This window comes from Chiloscyllium punctatum, chromosome 1 (assembly GCF_047496795.1).
Source record: "Chiloscyllium punctatum isolate Juve2018m chromosome 1, sChiPun1.3, whole genome shotgun sequence".
Lineage (NCBI taxonomy): Eukaryota > Metazoa > Chordata > Chondrichthyes > Orectolobiformes > Hemiscylliidae > Chiloscyllium > Chiloscyllium punctatum.
This window is the reverse complement of record NC_092739.1, coordinates 30224653-30249069: the sequence shown is the minus strand read 5'-3', so window position 1 is coordinate 30249069 and position 24417 is coordinate 30224653. Positions and strand designations below refer to the sequence as shown.

General features: G+C 39.8%; 1 protein-coding gene across 12 annotated transcripts in view; it reads right to left on the bottom strand.

Annotated features, from left to right (window-relative positions):
- The window catches only part of LOC140485944 (ankyrin-2-like), an 850179-nt gene that overhangs the window by 39124 nt on the left and 786638 nt on the right, over positions 1 to 24417 (bottom strand). For all 12 annotated transcript variants that reach the window (XM_072584685.1, XM_072584421.1, XM_072584596.1 and 9 more), the window contains 3 exons: positions 16455 to 22271; positions 8435 to 8515; positions 3702 to 3833 (listed from right to left, as the gene is read on the bottom strand). In XM_072584685.1, coding sequence (XP_072440786.1) covers positions 3702 to 3833; positions 8435 to 8515; positions 16455 to 22271 — 6030 coding nt within the window. The remainder of the gene's footprint in view (positions 1 to 3701; positions 3834 to 8434; positions 8516 to 16454; positions 22272 to 24417) is intronic.

The following is a 24417-nucleotide window of genomic DNA, read 5'->3' as shown; positions in this document are numbered from 1 at the left end:
GTGTGGTTGATTGATGTGGGTGTCCCGGAGATGTTCCCTAAAGCGCTCTGCTAGGAGGCGTCCAGTCTCCCCAATGTAGAGGAGACCGCATCGGGAGCAACTGATACAATAAATTATATTAGTGGATGTGCAGGTAAAACTTTGATGGATGTGGAAGTCGCCTTTAGGGCCTTGGATGGAGGTGAGGGAGGAGGTGAGGGCGCAGGTTTTGCAGTTCCTGCAGTGGCAGGGGAAGGTGCCAGGATTGGAGGGTGGGTTTAGGGGGGCGTGGACCTGACCAGGTAGTCACGGAGGGAACAGTCTTTGCAGAAGGCGGAAAGGGGTGGGGAGGGAAATATTTCCCTGGTGGTGGGGTCTTTTTGGAGGTGGCGGAAATGTCAGCAGATGATTTGGTTTATGCGAAGGTTGGTAGGGTGGAAGGTGAGCACCAGGGGCGTTCTGTCCTTGTTACGATTGGAGGGCTGGGGTCTGAGGGTGGAGGTGCGGGATGTGGACGAGATGTGTTGGAGGGCATCTTTAACCATGTGGGAAGGGAAATTGCATCTCTAAAGAAGGAGGCCATCTGGGTGTGTTCTGTGGTGGAACTGGTCCTCCTGGGAGCAGATACGGCGGAGGCGGTGAAATTGGGAATACGGGATGGCATTTTTGCAAGAGGTAGGGTGGGAAGAGGTACAATCCAGGTAGCTGTGGGAGTCGTGGGTTTGTAAAAAATGTCAGTGTCAAGTCGGTCGTCATTAATGGAGATGGAGAGGGCCAGGAAGGAGAGGGAGGTGTCAGAGATGGTCCAGATAAATTTAAGGTCAGGGTGGAATGTGCTGGTGAAGTTGATGAATTGTTCAACCTCCTCGCGGGAGCACGAGGTGGCACCAATGCAATCATCAATGTAGCAGAGGAAGAGGTGGGGAGTGGTGCTGGTGTAATTATGGAAGATTGACTGTTCTATGTGTAACAAGGACAGAACGCCCCTGGTGCTCACCGTCCAGCCTACCAACCTTCGCATAGACCAAAACATCTGCCGACATTTCCGCCACCTCCAAAAAGACCCCACCACCAGGGATATATTTCCCTCCCCAGCCCTTTCTGCCTTCCTCAAAGACCGTTCCCTCCGTGACTACCTGGTCAGGTCCATGCCCTCCAATCCTGGCACCTTCCCCTGCCACCGCAGGAACTGCAAAACCTGAGTCCACACCTCCTCCCTCACCTCCATCCAAGGCCCTAAAGGAGCCTTCCACATCCAAAGTTTTACCTGCACATCCACTAATATCATTTATTGTATCCGTTGCTCCCGATGCAGTCTCCTCTACATTGGGAGACTGGATGCCTCCTAGCAGAGCGCTTTAGGGAACATCTCCGGGACACCCGCACCAATCAACCACACTGCCCTGCGGCCCAATATTTCAACTCCCCCTCCCACTCTGCCAAGGACATGGAGGTCCTGGGCCTCCTTCACTGCTGCTCCCTCACCACCAGATGCCTGGAGGAAGAATGCCTCATCTTCCGCCTCGGAACACTTCAACCCCAGGGCGTCAATGTGGACTTCAACAGTTTCCTCATTTCTCCTTCCCCCACCTCACCCTAGTTCCAAACTTCCAGCTCAGCACTGTCCCCATTTCTTGTCCTACCTGCCTATCTTCTTTTCCACCTATCCACTCCAACCTCCCCCCGACCTATCACGTTCATCCCCTCCCCCACTCACCTATTGTACTCTATGCTACTTTCTCCCCACCCCCACCCTCCTCTCGCTTATCTCTCCAAGTTTCAGGCTCACTGCCTTTATTCCTGATGAAGGGCTTTTGCTCGAAACTTCCGATTTTACTGCTCCTCGAATGCTGCCTGAACTGCTGTGCTCTTCCAGCACCACTAATCCAGAATCTGGTTTCCAGCATCTGCAGTCATTGTTTTTACCTAATATCCTTCCTATAACAGGGCAACCAGAACTGCACACTATTCCAGAAGAGACTTAACCAATGTCCTCGTCATGACATCTGAACTCCTACTCTAGTCAGATCCCACCCTAAAATGCAACAGTTTTGGCACCTTTTGGCTCCTTGGCACCAATGCCAGGAAAGATATACTGGCATAGGAGGCAGTTGAGAGAAGGTACACTAGGATGTTACAGAGTATGGTTGGACTATCTTATGAGCCAAGATTGAGTAGGTTGGGCCTGCATTCATTAGAATTTCAGAGTAAGAGGTTATTGAAACATACAAGACACTTAGGGGATGAGACAGGGTAGATGTTTTCCTTTGTGGGAGAGTCTAGGACTAGAAGGTATAATCTCAAAATAAGAGGTTACCAGTTTAAGATAGGTAAGGAAGAATTTCTTTCCTCAGAAGGTGGTACACCTGTGGGATTCTTTACTACAGAGGGTTGTTGAGGATGGGTCATTAAGTATATTGAAGTCTGAGATAGGCAGATTTTTAAGCTGTAAATGGAATCAAGAGATATGGAGAAATGGCAGAAGAGAGGAGTTGAGGATTATTAGGTCAACCATGACCTCACTAAATGGTGGAGCTGACTCGATGGGCTGAATTGCCTTCTTCTGCTTCTACACCTTATAGTTAAAGACAGGAATGCAGACAAATGTAGTCAGCTGGATTTGAACCAACAAGGTGAGACCCGAATGAGTTTTTAATCCATCACCTTAACCAATCCGACACAATTACCAAGCTGTCCTAACTTAGAAATATATTGTCATTCCTTCACTATTACCAGATGCAGGTCTTGGTACTCTCTTCCTACAGTACTGTATGCCAATACCAGATGGACTGCAGCACTTCAGGGATGTAGCTCATCAACAATTTCTCAGGGATAATGAGCAATGGGCAATAAATACATGTCATGCTAGTGACACCCACATTCAATGAAAACAAAATCATGGTTAGATGACGGAAAGACATGGTGCCAGAGTCACACTGGGAAGGTCATAGTGTTATTTTCTAAAGGAGGCCAAGGCACCACACAAGCAATTTCTGTGTCTATGTTTCTAGGGACAATATAGCAAGCTCTGAGATTATTTGCAGGGAAGAATAAGTCAACTTTAATCAAAACTTAGATGCCATTATAGTTCAGGTCACCCTCAACCTTTGCTTAGAACTGGGATGGCAATCTAGATGAAAGTGGAGCAACGATTACTCAGGGCAGTGATTGGTGAGGTTCATGCGATAAGAAACTGCTTGCTGAAGTTAGCTCCAAATGTGTAGATAATTTGGGAAGATTGGTGTCAAAAAAGTAGTTTACTATTCCTATGCCACATGTTGGTTTCCACATTGGATCCATAGGAGGATGCCAGGAGAAGCAGCCAGAGTGGCTGAAAGTTTGTTCGAGGAAATCCAATCCTGGGTGAATGACAGGAATGCACAATGGATGAGGAGTAATGAAGGACTAAAATAGCAATTTTGTGATGGAACTAGGAAACAATGAGAAGGTCAGGCTGGACTGAGAACTACTGACAACAAGTGATCAATTCTGTGTTAAGTCTTGACACATACATAACATAATTTTGAAATGCTACTTTCAGGTGCCATACACCACAATGTTTTTACTGACAAATATAGTTAATGGAAACAGTTAACATTTACCACTAGAAACTAATACTGTTCGTGGAATACTATATTCCTGACACTATGATTGACCTTTATCTTTTACTAATACTGACACTTACTGACACTTGTAAGCAATTTAAACAAGGAAAATACTACCTGAAGCATTCTTGCCATCTCTTTCTATCCAATACTTCAAAAGTGCATGGCTCTGGTCCACCAATGAATTTGGATTTTCAATTCTGATTTGGTGGATCTGTTCCTCACTGAAATCCAGGTCCCTGGCCAACTCTAAAATAAAAGCAAAAGTATTTATGAACAATGTGCCCACAGAGTGCAAGGGATTCTTTTTAATTAACAACATAAGAAATTGTAAATGCAGGCATTAAATGCTATGGGTTCTACCAACCTCTCTGCTTCCCCTCTAACTTCAAATTGTTCTCAATAGTTCAAGGTTATAAAGTTTATCAAGATATTATTTCCAGTTGATTGCCAGATAAATCCTCTATTTATTGCATATATATTCCTTGGAAGTGGAGTATTAGTTATTGTTCTTCAGGAACACTGAGTCAATCCACTGGTAACATTAACATCGAATGAATCACATGTTACAATCAATAAAGAAAAATACAATCAGAGATTGTTCCAATTCTGATGAAGTTTTCTTCCCATGCTTTCACAAAAATGATATTTTTGCAACTTCATTATGGGGATATTTTGGTTCTTCCAAGGATACTGACTCGGTACATTCTCCAACATCTCAAAATAGATTTTCTACTCATTGCCAATTAATGAATGACAAATGTAACCCCTCATTTCCAAAATGAATGCCCACAAAAGACAGCAATGAAGAATTAATCCGGTGATTATCAGTGTAAAATTAAGAAAATTAACGCTCCTGCTTCAAGGGACAAAAAAATCATGCAATATATTAATGAAGGAAACTGGACAAAAAAATGAAATGGAAGCAAAGCTGATACAAGAAAATTGTTAAATCACTGATGTTCTGAACAGAAATATTATTCAGGCTGCAATAAATTGAGTTGGTTTTATAGCATGTGTTGCATTTAGAGCCAGTTTATTAGAATTTTAGTAAAAGTTAATGGCCTGGAAATTTTGTAGGGGTTCTCTTCATTTCCTGCCAGAAGTTCAGTCAGCAACTGGCAGGATTCCCAAGAAATGTGTTAATTACTGCTTAGACCATTTCTTCAGGAGTTATGTTGAATACCCAGTAATTTATAACGAGCATTTGGGACATTCAAGATCTACATATCTTTTTAAAAAAAGAAAAGCAGTCAGTAAAAAGTAACTTTTGTACAAACAGCTGACATTTTGTGGATTGAGATGGAGCAGCCCATAACAGTTAGAACATAGAACAGTACAGCACAGAACAGGCCCTTCAACCCACGATATTGTGCCGACCATTGATCCTCATATATGCCCCCTCAAATTTCTGTGACCATAAGAATGTCCAGCAGTCTCTTAAATGTCCCCAATGACCTTGTTTCCACAACTGCTGCTGGCAACACATTCCATGCTCTCAACTGTGTGTGTAAAGAACCCGCCTCTGACATCCCCTCTATACTTTCCTCTAACCAGCTTAAAACTATGACCCCTCGTGTTAGCCATTTCTGCCCTGGGAAATAGTCTCGGGCTATCGACTCTACCTATGCCTCTCATTATCTTGTATACCTCAATTAGGTCCCTTCTCCTCCTCCTTTTCTCCAATGAAAAACGTCCGAGCTCAGTCAACCTCTCTTCATAAGATAAACCCTCCAGTCCAGGCAGCATCCTGGTAAACCTCCTCTGAACCCTCTCCAAAGCATCCACATCTTTCCTGTAATCGGGCGACCAGAACTGATGCAGTATTCCAAGTGCAGCGACCAGAACTGGACGCATATTCCAAGTGCAGTCTAACCAAAGTTTTATAGAGCTGCAACAAGATCTCATGACTCTTAAACTCAATCCCCCTGTTAATGAAAGCCAAAACACCATATGCTTTCTTAACAACCCTGTCCACTTGGGTGGCCATTTTAAGGGATCTATGTACCTGCACACCAAGATCCCTCTGTTCCTCCACACTGCCAAGAATCCTATCCTTAATCCTGTACTCAGCTTTCAAAATGCATCACCTCGCATTTATCCAAGTTGAACTCCATCTGCCACCTCTCAGCCCATCTCTGCATCTTGTCAATGTCCCACTTCAGCCTACAACAGCCCTCTATACTGTCAATGACACCTCCAACCTTTGTGTCGTCTGCAAACTTGCTGACCCATGCTTCAATCCCCTCATCCAAGTCATTAATAAAAATTACAAACAGTAGAGGCCCAAGGACAGAGCCCTGTGGAACACCACTCACCACTGACTTCCAGGCAGAATATTTTCCTTCTACTACCACTCACTGTCTTCTGTTGGCCAGCCAATTCTGTATCCAGACAGCTAAGTTCCCATGTATCCCATTCCTCCTGACCTTCTGAATGAGACTACCATGGGGAACCTTATCAAATGCCTTGCTGAAGTTAGAATAATAAGCAGCATCCAAAAACAAAAGTCCTCATTAAATCTGCCAATTACAGTCGAGAAACAAGTATTACCGGCTCATTCTTGTGATTCATTCATTGATATAGACGATCTCATCTTGAATGGGAGTTATTGAGGGCAACAGCATGGCCCATTACTAGATGAAGAGACATCACTGATCAACGAAATGTCAATGCCCATTTCATTGCAACTACAGGCTATATTTTATGGGGCTCTAGATTAGAGTGGCTCTGGAAAAGCACAGCAGGTCCAGCAGCCTCCAAGGAGTAAGAAAATCGACGTTTTGGGCAAAAGTCCTTCATCAGGAATAGAGGTTTTTACCTATATTTTATGGGGTGCTGCCTCTGGGTAAAAATCTGGGTGGGATTGAGGCCACCAAGCAGAACAGCTGTTGCATAGCCACTTAATAACCAACTGGCCATTAATAGATTTGACGTGACACTTCTGTCCTTCAAGGACATCAAAATGTAGCAACATGGAATATAGGAGCAGAAGTAGGCTATTCAGCCCTTTGGGCCAACTCTACCATTCAACATGGCCATGATCGATCATCCAGCTCAGTACTTTAATCCCCATTTCTCCTCATATCCCTTGTTCCTTTTAGTCCTAAAAACTGTATCTACATCTATCTTGAAAATATTCCATGTTTTGGCTTCAATAGTTTTTTGCAGCAGAGAACTCCAAGGTTCACCTCTCCAGGTGAAGAAATTCTTCCTCATCCATGTGCTAAAAGGCCTTTTCCTCATCCTTAGGCTGTGACCTTTGGTTCTGCACTCCCCTGTCATTGTGAACATCATTCCTGTATTTACCCAAACTAACCTGGGCAAGAAGACCTGCCTCAGGGAACAGATGGGCAAACAGAGACTTGCAGCTCTCCAGTACCAGCAGCATCACTTGGAGTAGCGGCCACTGCCAGTGCAGCCCTCAGACTTTGAGGGAGGCAAGCTATGTTACATCATGATAACTAGGGTCATGCCAGGTAGGATTCCTGAAGAAGGGCTTATGCCCGAAACGTCAATTCTCCTGCTCCTCGGATGCTGCCTGGCCTGCTGAGTTTTTCCAGCACCACATTTTTCAACTCTGGTACTCCAGCATCTGCAGTCCTCATTTTCTGCTCATGCCAGGTAGGAGCCAATTACTGCAGGTGCTGGAATCTGTACTGAAAACAATAATAGTCAGGCTCTGATAACATGGTTGAGGGGGCAGGGTTTGACAGGCCTCAAGGGAGAGGGGAGCGTTGGGGAAGGTAATGCCTTGCAAGGGCACTCCAGTTGGCCTAAAGACATAAGGGTGAATCCTCTTTCTCAACACTATTGGCAGCCTCCAGTTACATTCCAGTGGTGATGGGACAATGAAGTGGGGCCTGAATTGGAACACCACCATCACTGCTGGTACAATTCTGATGGGAGCAAGGTTGGGATGGGTAAACTGTGGACAGTTTGAGATGGCACTTTTAGCACCTTGGCTTTTATGGCCTCACTGTCTTCACACCCATTGATAGGACTGTGTAAAAATCACTCCCATATATTCTATATCACACTGTGATAGGCTCAATATGTTTTCCCAAGGGATTCTCTCACTTCCCTAAGATCACATCAGTGCTTCTTATTTAAACAAACACATTACAAAATCAAACCACTGTCACTGCACAGAGAAAAAGGAATATTAAACAGAATTCTTTGTAACAGTATTATGTGGAATGAGGTACAGAAAAAAATGATTGGAATGATGAAGAATGGCAACTTTAATCTCAGGATTCAAATGCTGGGTACAAACCATATACTTGTCATTTAAAATGTAGATCCATTTCACCTTCGCCACACCAATCTTGTATTTAATACCTTGCAAACCACCAGGAACATGCAGCACCAGTTTTGAAAGTAATAGCTATTGCGTACTACACAGCTACCATATGTACAATAATTTACAACCACAGAAGAAAATTCATATATGATAATGTTATGTTTTAGGATTTTGGTTATGAAGAGTCTTGTTCCTCCACTGAACAGGGTGCTGAGTGATTTTGCATAGATTTATAAACACCATTCCCAAAACAGTGAACTTTCAGTCTCAGCTGTGTCAATATGTAACAGTAGAGAGAGGAACCCAGGTAATTCCATATCGACAAGGGTTCAATCAATTAGCCTAATTCATTCTTTTGCATCTCCCTGTGAGCATTTACAGAAGGAACAAACGGACCAAATCCTATTGTCAGCACATAAGGGTGTGTGAAATATGGAAACTAAAAGAAGAAGAAAGGGAAAAGACCTCATTTCAACTGCCTGTTCAATCTTCAATAGAGGCATTGTTCTGAAATTAATGCACAAAGGTACTGCTTTATGAGTTTTACCTGTCCAGCTGAATCCAAGATGGTCAGCAATAAGGTACAGCCTTTGCTCAGCTCTTTCAGAGTCCTCCTGAGCATCTACAGCTTAAATTAAGAAAAGAAAGAACAGTAACAACTTGTGTAAAACAGTTAGGATAAAACAGGTACTCTGTGGCAAAGCAGGCAATTGATAAATATTGTTAACAAAGTGTACTACTAAATCAAGTTTTTCCCTTTAAGTATGGTTGCAAAGTTAAATAGCGCTGACAAACCAGTTTGGAGTGAAGGGATACAAAACATACTCGCAACTAAAAAGAATTTGGATTAAATTCTTCAATTTCCATTTCATGATGGTGAGAACATCCAGACTTCCAAGGCTGAATAAAGCGGAGTTAGTATTCTTCAAGCTCATTAGCTCTTATCAAGAAATTATCACAGCAGTCCTCTTTGTCTATTAAACAAATATTTTAGAAGCGAAGTAATTAGACACAAGTAAACTTAACCTTTTGACTAAATATAATTTGACTTGGGTCAATTTTGTTAAGTTTGTAATTTTATAATCCTTTAGACTTCCATCACTCAAGACCATGTGTTGAAGAATATTTCACCATTCACTCTTTTTTTTAAACTGCTGTATAACAATTTGCTTAGATTAGTACTTTGTGATCTTCTACGTTCGTATACATAACTTTGAGTTTTAAGCAAGCTTGTTCTACCAATTCTTCTGTATTTTGTAACAGGCACTTAAAACCACAAGAGACAAAAAAGTCATTTAATAAGAAAGAATGATTGGTCAGTTATAAATATTTAATATGACAAAACCTTCATCATCGGGCTAGAATGGAGACCTTTGCCCAAGAATGTCAATCCTTGGGTCTTGACTGCACAAACACTCTTGTCCTCAAGCAAAAGAGTAAAAAAATTTCAAATCATCAAAAGGTCAAAAAGAGTGGGTAAACAGACCACAGTGAAGAAATAGATCTATGGATAATTAACAACTTAAAGAATCAGTCAGGTGATAATGGGGGGGTGACATTAGTCAATGTCCATTTTGCTTAATGTTTAAGAGCTAATTAGAGATTGTTCAGGCATCCCTTAAACCAATTAGCAATAAACCTCACTTAATCTAGACCAGAATGCAATCATGTAATTGATTATGTCACTGGTTGAGGCATTGAACAACTTTCTGTGACCAAGGCAGAGATCAAGTTTGAAAGTAAAGTCTGAATGGAAGCAGGAGACCTGCCAAATATTAGACAGAGATCAAAGACTGAATGTCAACCCTTGCCCTCAGCTGGACCAGAAAGCAAGAGTTGTAGTTCATCTGTAAAGTCTCTGCCCTGCTTTAATACGTATTTTTTATATTTTAAGTTTCCTGAGTCACTGCACCAGACTGTCTTGTGTTGTCTATTGGGAAAACTTTCAAGTAGATTTTGGGATTTGAGTTTAAGTTGTAGCCCACAACTTAAACATAGAGCAAAGCATGCAAGTAATCTTTTGTGGGACTTGCATTACAAAGGCAGTGCAAGTTCACTAAACATTTGGTGTGCAATATATTCAGGAAAAACTATTTTTTCAAGAATTATATATCAATTTCACTAATTATGATTAGAAATATTATTTTCTTATCATCTTTGTTAAACATCTTTTAATCTTTAAAAAACTTTGAAAAACTTGTCTGTGAAGCTGCATAATCTTTAATTAATGTAAGCAATTGTGAAAGAAGTCTTTAAAGTAAAATATACTTAAAATGAATTGGTGGCAAAATAATTGGTATTACAACTTTATCAAATTGTTGACAGGTATTGGACTTTGTTCTGTTTTCTAAATATGTTGATATATTTATACTCTTGAACTTCAGTGGGGTGGTGGATAGGTGGATGATGGGTGAGGTGGGGAATTTGTAAGGTGGACTGTGATGAGTTTAGACATGCGAGTAAGGAGGGATCAGACACTGCTCACAATTTTGACTTATGGGTAAATTTTAAATCCTTTCTAATATAACTTCTGCTATTAAACACTCCCAATTCACATCCTATACCTGTGATTGATAGGTGTAGGTATCCCAGATTAAATTTCTGGGCAAGTTCAGGATGTCGAGCCCAAGTCTCCAATGACGAGATCAATTTTAGAGGTACTCGCACAGGATTCCGGGCAGCATAATTTTGCCCACTGGAAGTTTGAAGTTTGCATGTTAGTATCATCAGGATCCCATTAATGCAACAATGGTGAACATCTCAACATTGCTGTAAACTTCAGTTGGAAGATCCATGCGTTATATTCTATCAATTCAATCAGCAATTTATATTGCTTGAGCTGGCAAATGTGCAAGCATTCAAACCATAGACGTAATAGGCCCAGATTTTGTCACAACTGATAGCAAAAATTCAAGAAGTTGACAACCTCAAGTCCCACTCCAAGACCTAGTATTTCTGAATTTTATATGGGCAGAATTGGGTTGCTCTGCAGTTCATGCCTGTGCAGTCCCTACACACACTGAGCTATTTAAATCATAGAATCAAAGAATTTAAATGACCAACTGTCTCTGATGAAATTGGATTTTGGAGTCACTGCAGTGTAAACTCAGACTGTGATTAGACCAAGTGAGAGCAGATCTGTTCTCAGTGCATTTCTCTTAGAGCCAGTGGAGCCTTTTGAAGAGGTAAAGTCTTCCTTTGGAGGAAGGAACTCTGCCTCTGCAGTTTTAAAATGTAGGGTTGACCAATGTATAAAGAAAAGCATTTTTTTTTAATTCATTCATTAACTGTGGGGATCAACATTTATTGCCCATCCCTAACTGTCTTGGTGAGCTGATTTTTTGAACTGTTGCAGTCCTTGGGGCACAGGGTCACTCACAATACTATTAGGAATTGAGTTGCAGGATGTTGACACCACATCGGTGAAGGAATGGTGACTTATTTCCACATTCACTAGATCTTAAGAAACAGCTAAAAACATTGACCACTACAAAGGCCAGAGACCCTGACAACATTCTGGCAATAGTACAGATGATTGGCAAATTCTGAAGCACATTCTCTTAGCCAAGCTGCTCCAATGCAGCTACAACACTGGGATCTCCATGGTAATGTAGAAAATTGCTCAGTTACCTCCTGCCCACAAAAGCACAACTTGCCCTATCCCTCTACTATCAATCAGAAAATTGAAGGAAGATGTTATTGACAGTGCTCAATAACCTGCTCATTGATGCTGAGTTTGGGCTCTGCCAGGCTGATTCAACTCCTAACCTCATTACAGCCTTGGTCCAAAAACATGAACAAAAGTGCTGAGATCAAAAGGTAAGTCTACCTGCTATTAACATAAAAGCAGCATTTGACTGAATGTGAGTCAGGAACTCCAGCATAAAGTAATTTGGTTAATGAATATCAACCAGATCAGCCACAAGACATCACACTGGAGTTCCTAATGGTACACTTCTAGGCCTAACCACCTTCGGGCTACTTTATCAATGAACTTCCTTTCATCACAATGCATGACGATGACTGCATAATGTTCAGTGACCTTGCAACTCCTCAGGTAATGAAACAAACCCTATCCAAATGCAGCAAGATCTTGACGACATTCAGGCTTGGATTGATAAATGGCATATAATATTCTAAGCACAGAAGTGTCAGGCAATGACCTTTCTGACCAAGAGATAATCTCATAATTGTCCCCTACCTTACCATCACTATCAACATTTTTGATTTACTACTGACCAGAAACGTACTGAACTAACTATGGTGTTCCCATACATCTAATGCCTTATACTTCTAGTTGATGGATGTCATGGATTTGGAAGGCGGTATCATTGGAGTCTTGGTGAGTTACTTAGTTCATCCTGTAGATAAACACACTGTAACCATTTTTGATCAATGGTGAAAGCAGTAAATGTTGAAATTGGTTGCTTTGTCTTGGATAGTATCAAGCCCCTTAAATGTTGAAGGTCTACTCATCCATGCAAATAGAGAATTCTTCATCACACATCTGACTTCTGCCTTACAGATTATGGTGAGACAGGAGGTGCATTAACTGCCACAGAATTCCTCATCTCTGAAATGATATTCTATTTATATGGCCAGCTGCAGTATGTATATGGCTAGTTGAGCTCAGTTTCTGGCCAACTATAACTATTGACAGTGTGGGATTCAACAATGGTAACACCATTGAAGGGTCAATGGCTTGACCTTTTCTTGTGGAGACAGGCAATACCTGGCCCTTTTGTGGTGTAAATATTAACTGCCACTTGTCAGATCAAACCTGGATATTGTCCAGGACATGGGTTACTTCTATATCTAAGGTGTCATGCATGGTCTGAATTCTATGCAATCATCAGTAAACATCTACATTTCTGATGCAATGGCAGAAAGAAGGTAACGATGAAGCAGCTGAAGGTCATTGAGCCCAAGTCTTGAGAAACTCCTGCAGTGATGGCCTGAGGCTGAGAAAATTGATTTTCAACAACCACGATGATCTTTCATTTGTGCTAGGCATGAACAGCAAAGAGTTTTTCTCATTATTTCCACTGACCCCTGTTTTGCCATAGCACCTTGATGCCACAGTTAATTAAAATGCCACTCACTTCTCACTGCTTTTGTTCAGATTTGCACTAAGGCTATAACAAGCTGAATAGTGCTGGCGGAATAGAAACTGAGCATAAATGGGATGGTTATTTTCTGGTGATAGCCCTGGTGACAACTCATTCCACCACTTCGCTGATGACTGAGATTATGATTTTGACTGACAAAGCTGACAACACTGTAAAGGAACTATTAACTGAAATTAATAGTATGGAGTCAAAATAAACAACACTGGCCAGGTATTTTATTGTTCCTGTTGACATAACCATTATAAGAGTTGTTTGCAATGATCCCCAAACTATCATTTTCACAACACTGTGTCTATCAAACATTGACAGACAGCACCAACAGTTCATACATGGAAATTGAAATAACTCCAGAGGCCAGTATCCCATTACCAATCACCCTTTATTTACACATGGAGAATCCTTATCACTGGTCCGGCCTCTTTAGAGCCAGCTGTCAGAGTAAACAGAACCTCTGACAGTCCTGTTTATATCTGTCAACTAGCTCCCTGATTGGACCAGGTTAACACCGTCAATCAGGGAACTCATATTCTATGATGTCCATCTGCCTGACCTCGTTACAATCACTATAGAAATGCTTGCATGTACTGGGGATAAAGCATGTAAGTAGGATGTATTTTTTTAAAATAATAGATTATTTGAAAGAAGGTTAATGCACTGATATCTTTTATAAAAGGGTGTTTTTTTTTCCAATAGTGACACTTTAGTAGATAAATAAAATTATTTTCTGTCAGCATGCCTTCTGATACGTATATTATATAACACACATAAAACACTCATGGTGGAAGGTGAATTGTCATGGAAGAGGAAAAGTAAAGGTTGTAGGTTCAGGGAGGATGAGTTGATCTTGGGACTAAAGGACTACGGGAAAGACTAAGGGCAGAGCAGGTTTGAGGAACATGAATTGTTGATACATAAAATACGATGATATAGAAAGAATGATAAGCCATGGCAGATGGCTACAGGGCATAACTTGGTATGGGAGGTGTATACAGAAGCATGGGTTGGTATGGAGGGTGTGATTGCCAGGCGTGTGTGTACAGAGTATGGATATGGAGTGAGGGGCGATAGCAGGAGGAATCCTTTATGTTTTAATTTTGTTTTAAAGAAAACTCTGTCCTCATTTAAATTATTATTTCTTCTGAAATTTCATTTATAAACAGCACCAGAGGCCACGTGCAAAATTTGTCCAGCCCTGCCTGGGTAATCAACAGCCCCCTCTGCACATCCAGCATTGTCCAGCCCAATTCCAACTCCAGTCTATGCTCCCTCGACCAAAAATATAATGTGTGGGAGGCCACTTTTAAAGCTGGATTGGAGCAGCCAAGTTTCTCTAGCCTCTGCACACCCAAACTAAGATTGAAAAATCAAATACAATTGAGTGTAATGCTTTACTCAACCCACCTCAAAATATGCAAGGGCTGAACATCTGCAAAATAATTCCCACCTATCCGATGTCACTTGGATGGAAAAACCACAGAAATGCTGTTATCACTCTAAAAATCATTCTTGTTATTAATTTGTGGTTTCATCACTCTTCTGTGGGACCTCCAACATAAGATTGCAAGAATCTTTATGCTAATCTAAACTCTTATATGTGGATTATCGTGATGAATCTCAGTATCAGATTGATAGTTAGGTGCTCACTGTCACATGTGCTGCTGAGTTTTAGCTTAAAGACTCAAGACCCAACTCAAATTGGAAAATAAGTGCGCTCTTTTACTATGAAATGTAAATTTAAACATTAAACATTGTTCCACCATAGTCAGCTAAGGTATCATTTTTATATTCAATATATATTTGGGTATCACAGTTTCAGTTGCTTGACAAAAATATCCGCATTTATTGCAAATATCATGGAAAATATTTTCTTGAAGCATTCTGCAGGCAAAATAAAATATGTTGATTAAACATCTGTTTTATTTAGTTATTCGTGGAATGTGGGCAGGGCAACACAGGCAAAACAGTATTTACTAAATCTCTCTAATTTCTCTTGAATGTTATTGACTCACCACACCGAATGAGCCTGGAGTAATGTGTAAATCAGACTGAGAAGAGATGGCAGGCTCCCCTTTTTGGTGGGTGTTATTGAATCACTCTGATTCAAACTAGGTTTATGGAGTTCAATTCCATAATCTGTCAATATGGGTGCTGAACCACTAAGTTGCTTGTCGAATGCCAAATCTTTTTTGTAAGAAATGTCACTCAAAAATCTCATTTTCTTCCTCTAATCATTCCTATCACACTTTACTTATAACTTACTGTGAGAAATTACCACCTCCTTCAACTTCCTTAGTAATGTAATGGGAGAGCTTCTGGCAGTTGAACAATGTTATTTGTGAATATTTTGAATAGTTTTCTTTAAATTGAACTTCTGGAGGGAATAGTACTTCTGTTATTTTATTTAAGCCATGGGAAGATGAATCTCTACCAGTTGCAAGCATATGTTAACTAAGGTTTACCTTCACCCAAACACCAGTAGCGTTTCCCCAAACAATTTTAGGTCAGTACTAAATCTGTTCAGAGCTGTTATTATACACCTCTAGAGCAGGTGGGACTTGAACAAAGCCTCCATGCTCAGAGGTAGTGATGCTACCACTGCACCACAGAGCTCTTTCCATCAATTATTATATTGACGAAGAATAATAACCACCTTAGTCTGAGATGAACAGTGCGTTGATATTGTTATAATCCTCAGCATTCAATAGCCTTAAACCTTTCTTTAGAGAAGGTGCATAAAGAAATAGCTCACTCCAAACTGTTAAGTCAATGTAATTAATGTCATTGTCTCTCGATTACCAACGATTTGCAGTGGTCTCTTTTTGAATTTCAATTTTCCCAGTTTAAATAAAGAAGCTTTATGAAGCTGGCTATATAAATGGAACTTATTGCATTATACTGTAGTTGAATACTTTAAAATATACTTTGCAAAATTCTGATCATATATATTCATGACAAAAATATGTGTTTATTTATTTTATGAACCAATTGTGAAATTCAAGTCTGAATCATGTTTTACATTTGACATTCTGGGCCTGATTTTAACTTCCTTAAAATTATCCACATACAGAGTTAAAATCAGACCTCCTGATAATTAGTCATGACGGCTTGAGCCCATCTATTCAGTTTCATAATACATCTTGCATAAAATGGGAAATCAAATTCAAAATGATCAAAGATTGCCTTGTTACTAATGCTAGTTCCTATTAATAAATTGCCACTGTTTGTGTCTGACCTAAATTGGATACCCCCTCTTTCCCTTCCCTCCTTGCCAATCTTGAGATCAGTCTAGTAGTACATCACAAAAGATGAGAATCACGAAGCCACAACACAGACTCACAGGACCACATGAACAATCACAAGCTTTAACTGAATGAACTGCAAAGCTAACTACAAATTTTGGTGCTCTATAGCACAAAGAACCCAGTAGATGGCTGGTACCTTCAAAGTGGTCGTGGCCATTTTCTTCAGGAATTCTTTCAATCTGAGTTTCAACAGATTCATCCCAGATAGGCCTCACATCAAACAGGTCTTCAGGAAGAGGGTGATGCATTTCACTGGGCTGCTCAGTTTCAATAATAGAACTATCTACAGCACTGCTATCATCATCTGATAACACCTCACGATCTCGTTCTTCCTCCGTCAAACGATCAACCAACTTTGAAGCCTCATCACTTATCTCTTCAAAAAATTCAATTGAATGTTTATAAAGTTCAAAGAACTTATCCTTGTTGCCTTTAGAAGAACCAGTTGCAAGTTGTGAACTTTGACTAGCTTTGGTTTTTACTGGAAGTCTTGATTGGAATACTTTTGGTTTAGTACTTTCGCCTGTTTCTGATCCAGCACTAAAATGGTCAATTGGTTCTTTTGCATCAGGTTCACTGTCACAACTTTTCCCTTTATTGAAGAGTTTAAATTTCTTCTCTGCAGAATTGATTGCATCGGACTCTGACTTGCTTCGTGGTTCTTGTCTTACTGGCAATCTAGATTTCACCTCGTGAACTTTGACGGACTCTGAAGTCTTTTTTGTATCTGGCAACATGGGTGAACAACTGTGGTCTAACCGGTGTGTGACAGCCTTAACGGGAATTCTAGATTTTGATTTTACTGTATCATCTGTAGATCCTTCTTGAACACTTGATGGAGATGAACGAACTGGTGAAGAAGCCTTGTCTTCAGGTGTAGTTGGTGTTCGAGGTATTGCAGTTACAACAGCAGTATGCCTGACAGGCAGTTTTGATTTTGACTCTGCCTGATAAGTTTGTTGAACGATTGCAGTAGGAATCTCAATGACTGAACGTTGTTCTTCAGGTGATGAATCTGATGAATCATCATCACTTTTTCCAGCCAGCTGTGAACAAACAGTCCGAGTTACTGTGGAAAAATCTAACTGGACGTGAGTCATTGCTGAGTCAGGAGAGGTAACAGCATTCACTTCATCATCAAAATTGAAAGGCTTTACTTCAGCGACTTCAGGAATTGAAGAGTCCCTTTTTGAAGGTTTGGTTGCTGCAGAAATGCCCATTTTGATTGGAATTCGTGACTTTTGCTCATTTTTTGTAGCTATTTGTTCATCTGTAGAATGTAACTCAGTAGGGGATTGAATGTCAGATTCAGTATTGGACACTGAATCTGGTAATGAATTATACTGAAACTCAGTATGAGACTGAGTAGCAAGTCTTTCAGGCATGTATTCAATTTTAGGAGACTTCATCTCATCTTCAGTTTTCTCCATTTTTGATTCTTCTGTTAAAGCTTCAACAGCTTGATTTTCTCCAATTTGGAAAAAATGGAAACTTTCATCTCCATAGGTCCTTTTGCTCATATCAATAGCTCCACTTCTGGTCATCTCAAACAATTTTCCTTCTTGAAACAAGAATGGATTTTTTTCATTGATTGGTGTACCATCCTCAGTGGGAGTTCTTACTGGTGTTGTATCTGGAGTTGCACCCCGAGACTGTTTGTCAACCATTAGGCCAAATATTTTCTGTTCTTCCTCTTTAAGACGGGCAGCAAATGCTTCATCATCTTCTCTGATTGTATTCCATTCATCAAGGTCAGCATCTGTTTTTGTTATTATTATTTTGCTTAGTTGCTCTTCAGCTTCTTGTCTTACGATTATGTCTTGCAATGTGGTTTCATCTGTAAAGACTCCTTTATATTCTGCACAGTCAATTGATGTGTTTACTTCCACAGCTGCCTCTTGGTCTAGTTGCTTTGTGCCAAATGCTTTTAATTGAGAATCTTCAGATACACCACCCACCCACAGCTCATCTCTCTTTTCTGCAGCTTGCTCAAGACGTTGGACATCTTCCTCAGTTAAGAAATCATCCTCTTGCATTTCAGGCATAAAGCATGATGCTTCTGAAGATTTAATTTCTTCAATAGACTCACCAGTAGCTGCAAAAGAACAGACTTCAGAAAAATGATCAATTTCATTACCTCCACCAGTTACGATAACTTTAGGGACTGCTTCACAAGACTGTGAATCAGCTAGAATATTGCAATCTGTGTCCAAACTTCTGTTTTCTATTCTTAAGTCTAAGTTATTAGCATCTTCTGCTACTTGGGCACTTGCTTCCTTTTCATCATCAATTATCTTAAAAGTATATTTTTTGCCTACAATGGGATGAAATTCTGCATCTTCAGGGCTAGAACCATCAACTCCAAGGGGAAGTGGAGATGGAGGTTCAACTCGAATAACTGGCTCCAAACTTAATCCACCATCAGCCTCTTTGCTTAGCTGAGTTAGTTCTGGCTCACTCTCTGAAGATGAGGAGCTTTTTCTATGTTCAGCATGAGATACAACTATTACCTCTGCTTCATTTACATTGGTTATAGGAGGAGTTGGAGATATTTCAGATTCTTTTTGCTCCTTTTTACCTTCACGCTTTAGTCTAGCATCCTCTTCTAGTTCATCAAATGTTTTAATTTTGGCTGCCATTTTAAACATTTCTTCTTCAGGTGTAAACCTTTTCTTTGACTCACTCTCTGGGGAATCATCATCAATTTCCTCTTGGATTTCAGGGATTGCAATGGGTTTCTCAGCCACTGACAGAATGTGTGTATCGGGCGTTTTGGGTGTGATTTCGTAGCTGATCTCCTCAGAGCTTGGGGTTTCTGGTGAAAGAGGGCTCTTTCCTGAACTTTCCATCTGTGATACTTGATCCAAACTATCTTCCTCTGCACTTCCTTCAGGTGACAAAAGTTTCCTGGTCTCTCTGTTAATAGGGCCTTCTCCCCGCATATCTCTGAAAAGTCTACTCCTTACAGATGTAGTATCCAAAGAAATATCTACTCTCTCAGTTTTTTTCTCAGTTACTGTGGTGGAAGCTGACTTCTCATTTTGTTGTGCAATAGAAAGTGCTGCATTTAACTTCTGTTCCACAGGGCTATTTTCAAGGGAATCTGGACATGGTGATTCTTTAATTGGGCTTGGTTCAAGTGAATCTGGAGATTTGTGAGAAGTTGTGTCAATATCATCCTGTGTGGGACTTGCTTCTAGAGAATCTTTGTGACTGACAATGTGTTCATCTGTCATTGGGCTAAGACTATCTAATGATACTCCAGTAAGGCATAATTCTAATCCTTGACTTCTTGCTGTGTACCCTGGTGAAACTGAAGGGCTAACAGGTGAATCTATCATTTGGTTCTTTTCTTCCAAAGCAGTGTCCGTTTTCCCTACTGGTATGGAACTAAAAAGGTTTGCATCTTTGTTTTCAAATTGACTTCCCAATGAAACACCATGTACATCTAGATTGGGAAGAGATGCTATTTCTTCTTGTAGAAAACCATCTTTTTCACTGGTATCATCTGCAGCTTTAAGAGCAGAGACAGATTCACTGGTGGTCTCCTCATCTACTTCATCTAAAAGGGATGTGGCTTGAGTCACCTCTGTTGATTGAAACTCATCATATTCTATGCAGCCAGAGTCTGTAGTCAGCTCAGCATCAGTTCCATCAATAAAATCTTTCGTTGTTTTTATGTCAGAAACTACTTCAGTTGAGACAATTTTTTCATATGAATGCATTTTCTCTTGCGAGGAAGTGTCATCCACAAGCTCCCCAATCATGGCAGATGATTTTATAACAGAATCACCTTCCTTTTCTGTGGTAACAGTATAATCAATGATCTGTCTGGAAGGTGCATCTTTCTGAATATTTTGGTCCTTACTCTCTGTTTTGACAAAATCTCCAGCATCATGCTTTTCTCCTGTTTCATCTTCTGCTTTCTTTGGTGAAAGGGACAGACTTTCAGGGCTTGTTTCAGGAGTCTCTGCTAGACCTTCATGTTTGTAACTCTCCTCAGAACTAATCTGAGGTGTACCATCACCTAAACTAAAGCTGGGAGAGTCAGCAATGCCTTCATGTTTTAGACTTTCTGAGCTATCATCAAGGGTACCATTTTGCAATGACACATCTGGTGGAAAACCATCCTTCACATATTCTTGTGGGAAACTAATATTTAGGTCATGGTGAAGTGGACTGGTCACTACTTGTTCAAGATAGAGTTCTGCTTCTGGAGTGTCTGAAATCTTCTTAAATTGCTGATATTTGTCATTATCTTCTAACTCCTCTTTGATGACATCTGTGAAATCAGTGGATGTTTTTCTGTCTGGACTGATCTGTAAATCCGCATTGACAGCTATTCTGCTACTATGTATCTCAGATTGTTTTTCAGTATCCTCAGTAAAAACAGATTCATATTTCTCTGATGTTGCAAAACTCAGATCATTTTTTCCAATAGATATTGTGATTGCTTGTTTATCTTTGCTGGCTGGTATCCGTTTCTTTGGTATAACTTCCTTTTTTACTTCCCCAGAGTCATATGAAATTGAGCCAATTGCAATTTTGCCATTGTACTCTCTCGGTGAGATATCTTGTGAGAGTATTTGTGACTGAGATTCTTTTGATGGAGATTCTAACTCATCTGCCTTAGCATTTTTACCAACTGTATGGGAGAGTAAGTCAGGTTGACTTTTTTTACTTTCACATACAGGATGAGATTGTTCCGGTTTCTTTACTTCTTTCAACGTTTGTGAAGTATCAGACGTGTGTTGGAAGAGCCGAGACATTTTCTTGGATGGATCTTGTCCTGACTGGAATGCTTTCATCAGTTCACGCACTGACATTGTTTCTTCAAGTCGTTCTGTAACAGTGGAAGAAACAGGGGCCTCTTTGTTCATTACTCGTTTTGTTGATGCTGTGGGAATCTCATCCTTTACTGGAGCTTTAGTTTGTCTGCGTTGTCCTTCCTCTGCTTCCACACGCTTCTGGAGAGCTTTTACCTTCTCCTTTATTGAACCAATTGGAGTTTCTTCCACCAAGGGTGAAATATCATCTTCAACTGGTGGGAGCACTAATGTTGAGTCTTCCTTCACTGCTTTCGTGAAATCAGATTCAGTGATAATATTCTCCTGCATTTTTCTAAGATCTGTCCTACTGTCAGTAGCTAAACCTTGAAATGCGGGATCTTTAAAATATATTGTAGCATTTTCTTCCTTAAATCTTTCAAACACAGGTTTTGTTTTTCCAGGAACTAATTTAGTTTCGTCTTTGTTTTTCTGAGATAATTCATGTTCTTTCCTCTCCTCTGATGGTACAGATTCTGAAATCACATGATATGTTCCCTTTTTACTATCTTTGGTAACAATTGTTGCATCAATTTTTTCTTGAACCATATCTATTTGGCAAGCTGCTGGAGGTATCACTACTTCATGAGTTAAGTATGTATCTAAATCATTGTCCAAATACTTCAGCATACCACTCATATCTTTCTCAATTGTCTCTATGGTTCCTCTGTCAATTCTGTGTTCTACAAATATAGGTTCACAGATCTCTGCTGGTATCTCTCGTTTCACCTCTTCAATTTCTTCATCACTAATAATAATCCAATCTTCCTCTGATAAATCTTCATCTCTTCCAGCACCAATTACATCATGTATAGCTTCTTCACCTGTGTCTGTTCCACTTAAAATCTTACTCACTTTTTCCAAGTCTTCCTTTACTTGCTCTACAATTTCAAACGGCTCACCTGATTCTTCTTCAGCTGCTTTTACAAACTCTTTCACCTCAATGGGGCTTCCTTTACTTCCTGCTGTTGAGTCTGTCTTTAAAATTTTAGTCACTTTGATTAGATCTTGTTTCATGTCAGACACATCTGAAAGCAAGTCTGGGCTTGCTAGTACAGGGGCATCATGGACAAGATGGGATTTTATGACAGAAGAAATCTCAGCAGATTCGGTCTCCTCCTCTCCATCTTCATTTTGGACAGAAATGATTCCGGTTTTTAAAAAAATGGGATTCAAAAAAAAAACAGAGATTGGAAAATGTAATTGGGATGACAATACAGATCCTGAAGTGATAGGTCAAAATAAAAATGGATTTTTTTTTGATGGTAGACAGGGATCCACAAGGTCAGAGGGTGGGTACAACCGCCAAAGCAAAGCCAACTCAAAACTGGAAAGAAATAGGCAGGAAATAACTTGCTTTATTTTCACCAGACCACATCCACACCACGAACAACACCAAAACAATAACAAATTGAATCAAATCAGGACACCAACAAATCAACAAACTGAAATAAATAGGAGCAGTGGATTTACACAGAGATAGGCATCTCAAGATTGTTTGGATGTAACAGATTCATGTCTAAAGGAAAAGGTCAGAAACCACAGAAAGCTGATTTCCTCTTAAAGAAAGCCAGTACTAGCAAACTGTCAGAACAACATTTGTTGCCCACTTTATTTAAAGTAAAAGCTTTTTTTTAAAGGAACTAGAACTGAAAAACTGCAATGAATATCATCTTATCTGAACCAGCTGCAAACCGGCATTTCAACAAGAAGAATCTCAAACCTAAATGCACATAGTAAAGAAAAAGCTATTTAACTTAAGTAAGATCCTTTCCTTGGAACATCCTAGTTGTTCTGACAACTAAACAAGAAGAAAAAAACACTTTTGCTAATCAACAACTAAATTAATAAAAATGGACAAACCAAAGAGGATCTACTCAAAGATCAAAAAGTGTAACAAGTTGGTGAATTCAGAAAGAAAATGGTGAATATTGCAAAATGAAAATTTTGAAACACTCACACAAACACACAGAACGCTTAAGCCAAGTTATTTCCATGCAAAACTAAAGCTCCAACAGCACCAGGCATGCAGCCTTATGTAAGCATTAAATAACAAAGGCAACTTTTAAAAATGTTAAGTGACATTGTGGTGAAGTACAGTGATCGTTGATGCCAGATATTTAAAAGCAGGACAGACAATTCATGAATATGCATATTTACTAACACTTGCTAAATGTTGTGCATAAAGTAGTCTCCACTCTTAAGGGATGTATATTTGCCTTGAATGATTTAAAAGTTCAAGTATGATTTCTAAATCTTATTTTGTGCATATTGTATTTTGTAGAGCATTATTTTGTGGAATTGTAATTTTATATAGGTTGATAATGTTACCTATGCTCAAAATGAATGAGCCACATAGTGACAAAGTTACAATATAGAAGAGTCCTTTCTTTACATCTAACCTGGCTCAATTTATACACATCTGCCTGATATGCACTAAAGGTAATGCTAGTGGACAAAGAAAGAATTTCATTTCAAAAAATGCTATTTTATATACTTTTACTATTGAAATGAGTTAGTATGAAAATATAATCTTTATCATAAACAATCAGTATACCTTTATCATTATTGGATCAAGGTATTGGAACTTCCTAACAGCATTGTAGGGGTGTCTTCACTACATGGACTATAGTGATTAATGGTGGCAGCTCACCATAACTTACTCAGTTTGGGAAATAAGTGCTGATCTTGCTCATATTTGACATTAAATGAATTAAAGTGGAATATGCATGTTGGTGGAATAGTCTTTTACTATCTACATATTATTAAAAATAGCATGTTATCATCTTTCCATTTGAGAGTCTTAATTATTTTTCCAATGATTACTCTATGTCTATAGATATGATACATCTATTCCTATCTACCCTGTCATCTATTTCATAGTATTTTATTTTAACACTTCAGAGTGGAAGATAAAAAACACACGTGCAAGGGATCTTCTTTCAAAAGATCCACTGTGTATGCAGTCACAGCCACTAGCCATGAGGTTGCATTGTATTCATTCTCAGAGATGGGTAGATGGGCGTATATGGGTGGCACAGTCGTTAGCACTGATGTTTCATAGCACCAGGGACACAGGTTCAATTCTAGCCTTGGGCGACTGTCTATGTGGAGTTTGCACATTCTCCCTGTGTCTGTGGGTTTCCTGTGGGTTCTCCAGATACCCCTCCTAGTCCAAAGGTGTGCACCTTAGGTGGATTGGCCATGCTAAATTGCCTGTAGTGTTCAGGGATGTATAGGCTATGTGGATTAGACATGGTAAATATGGTTTCA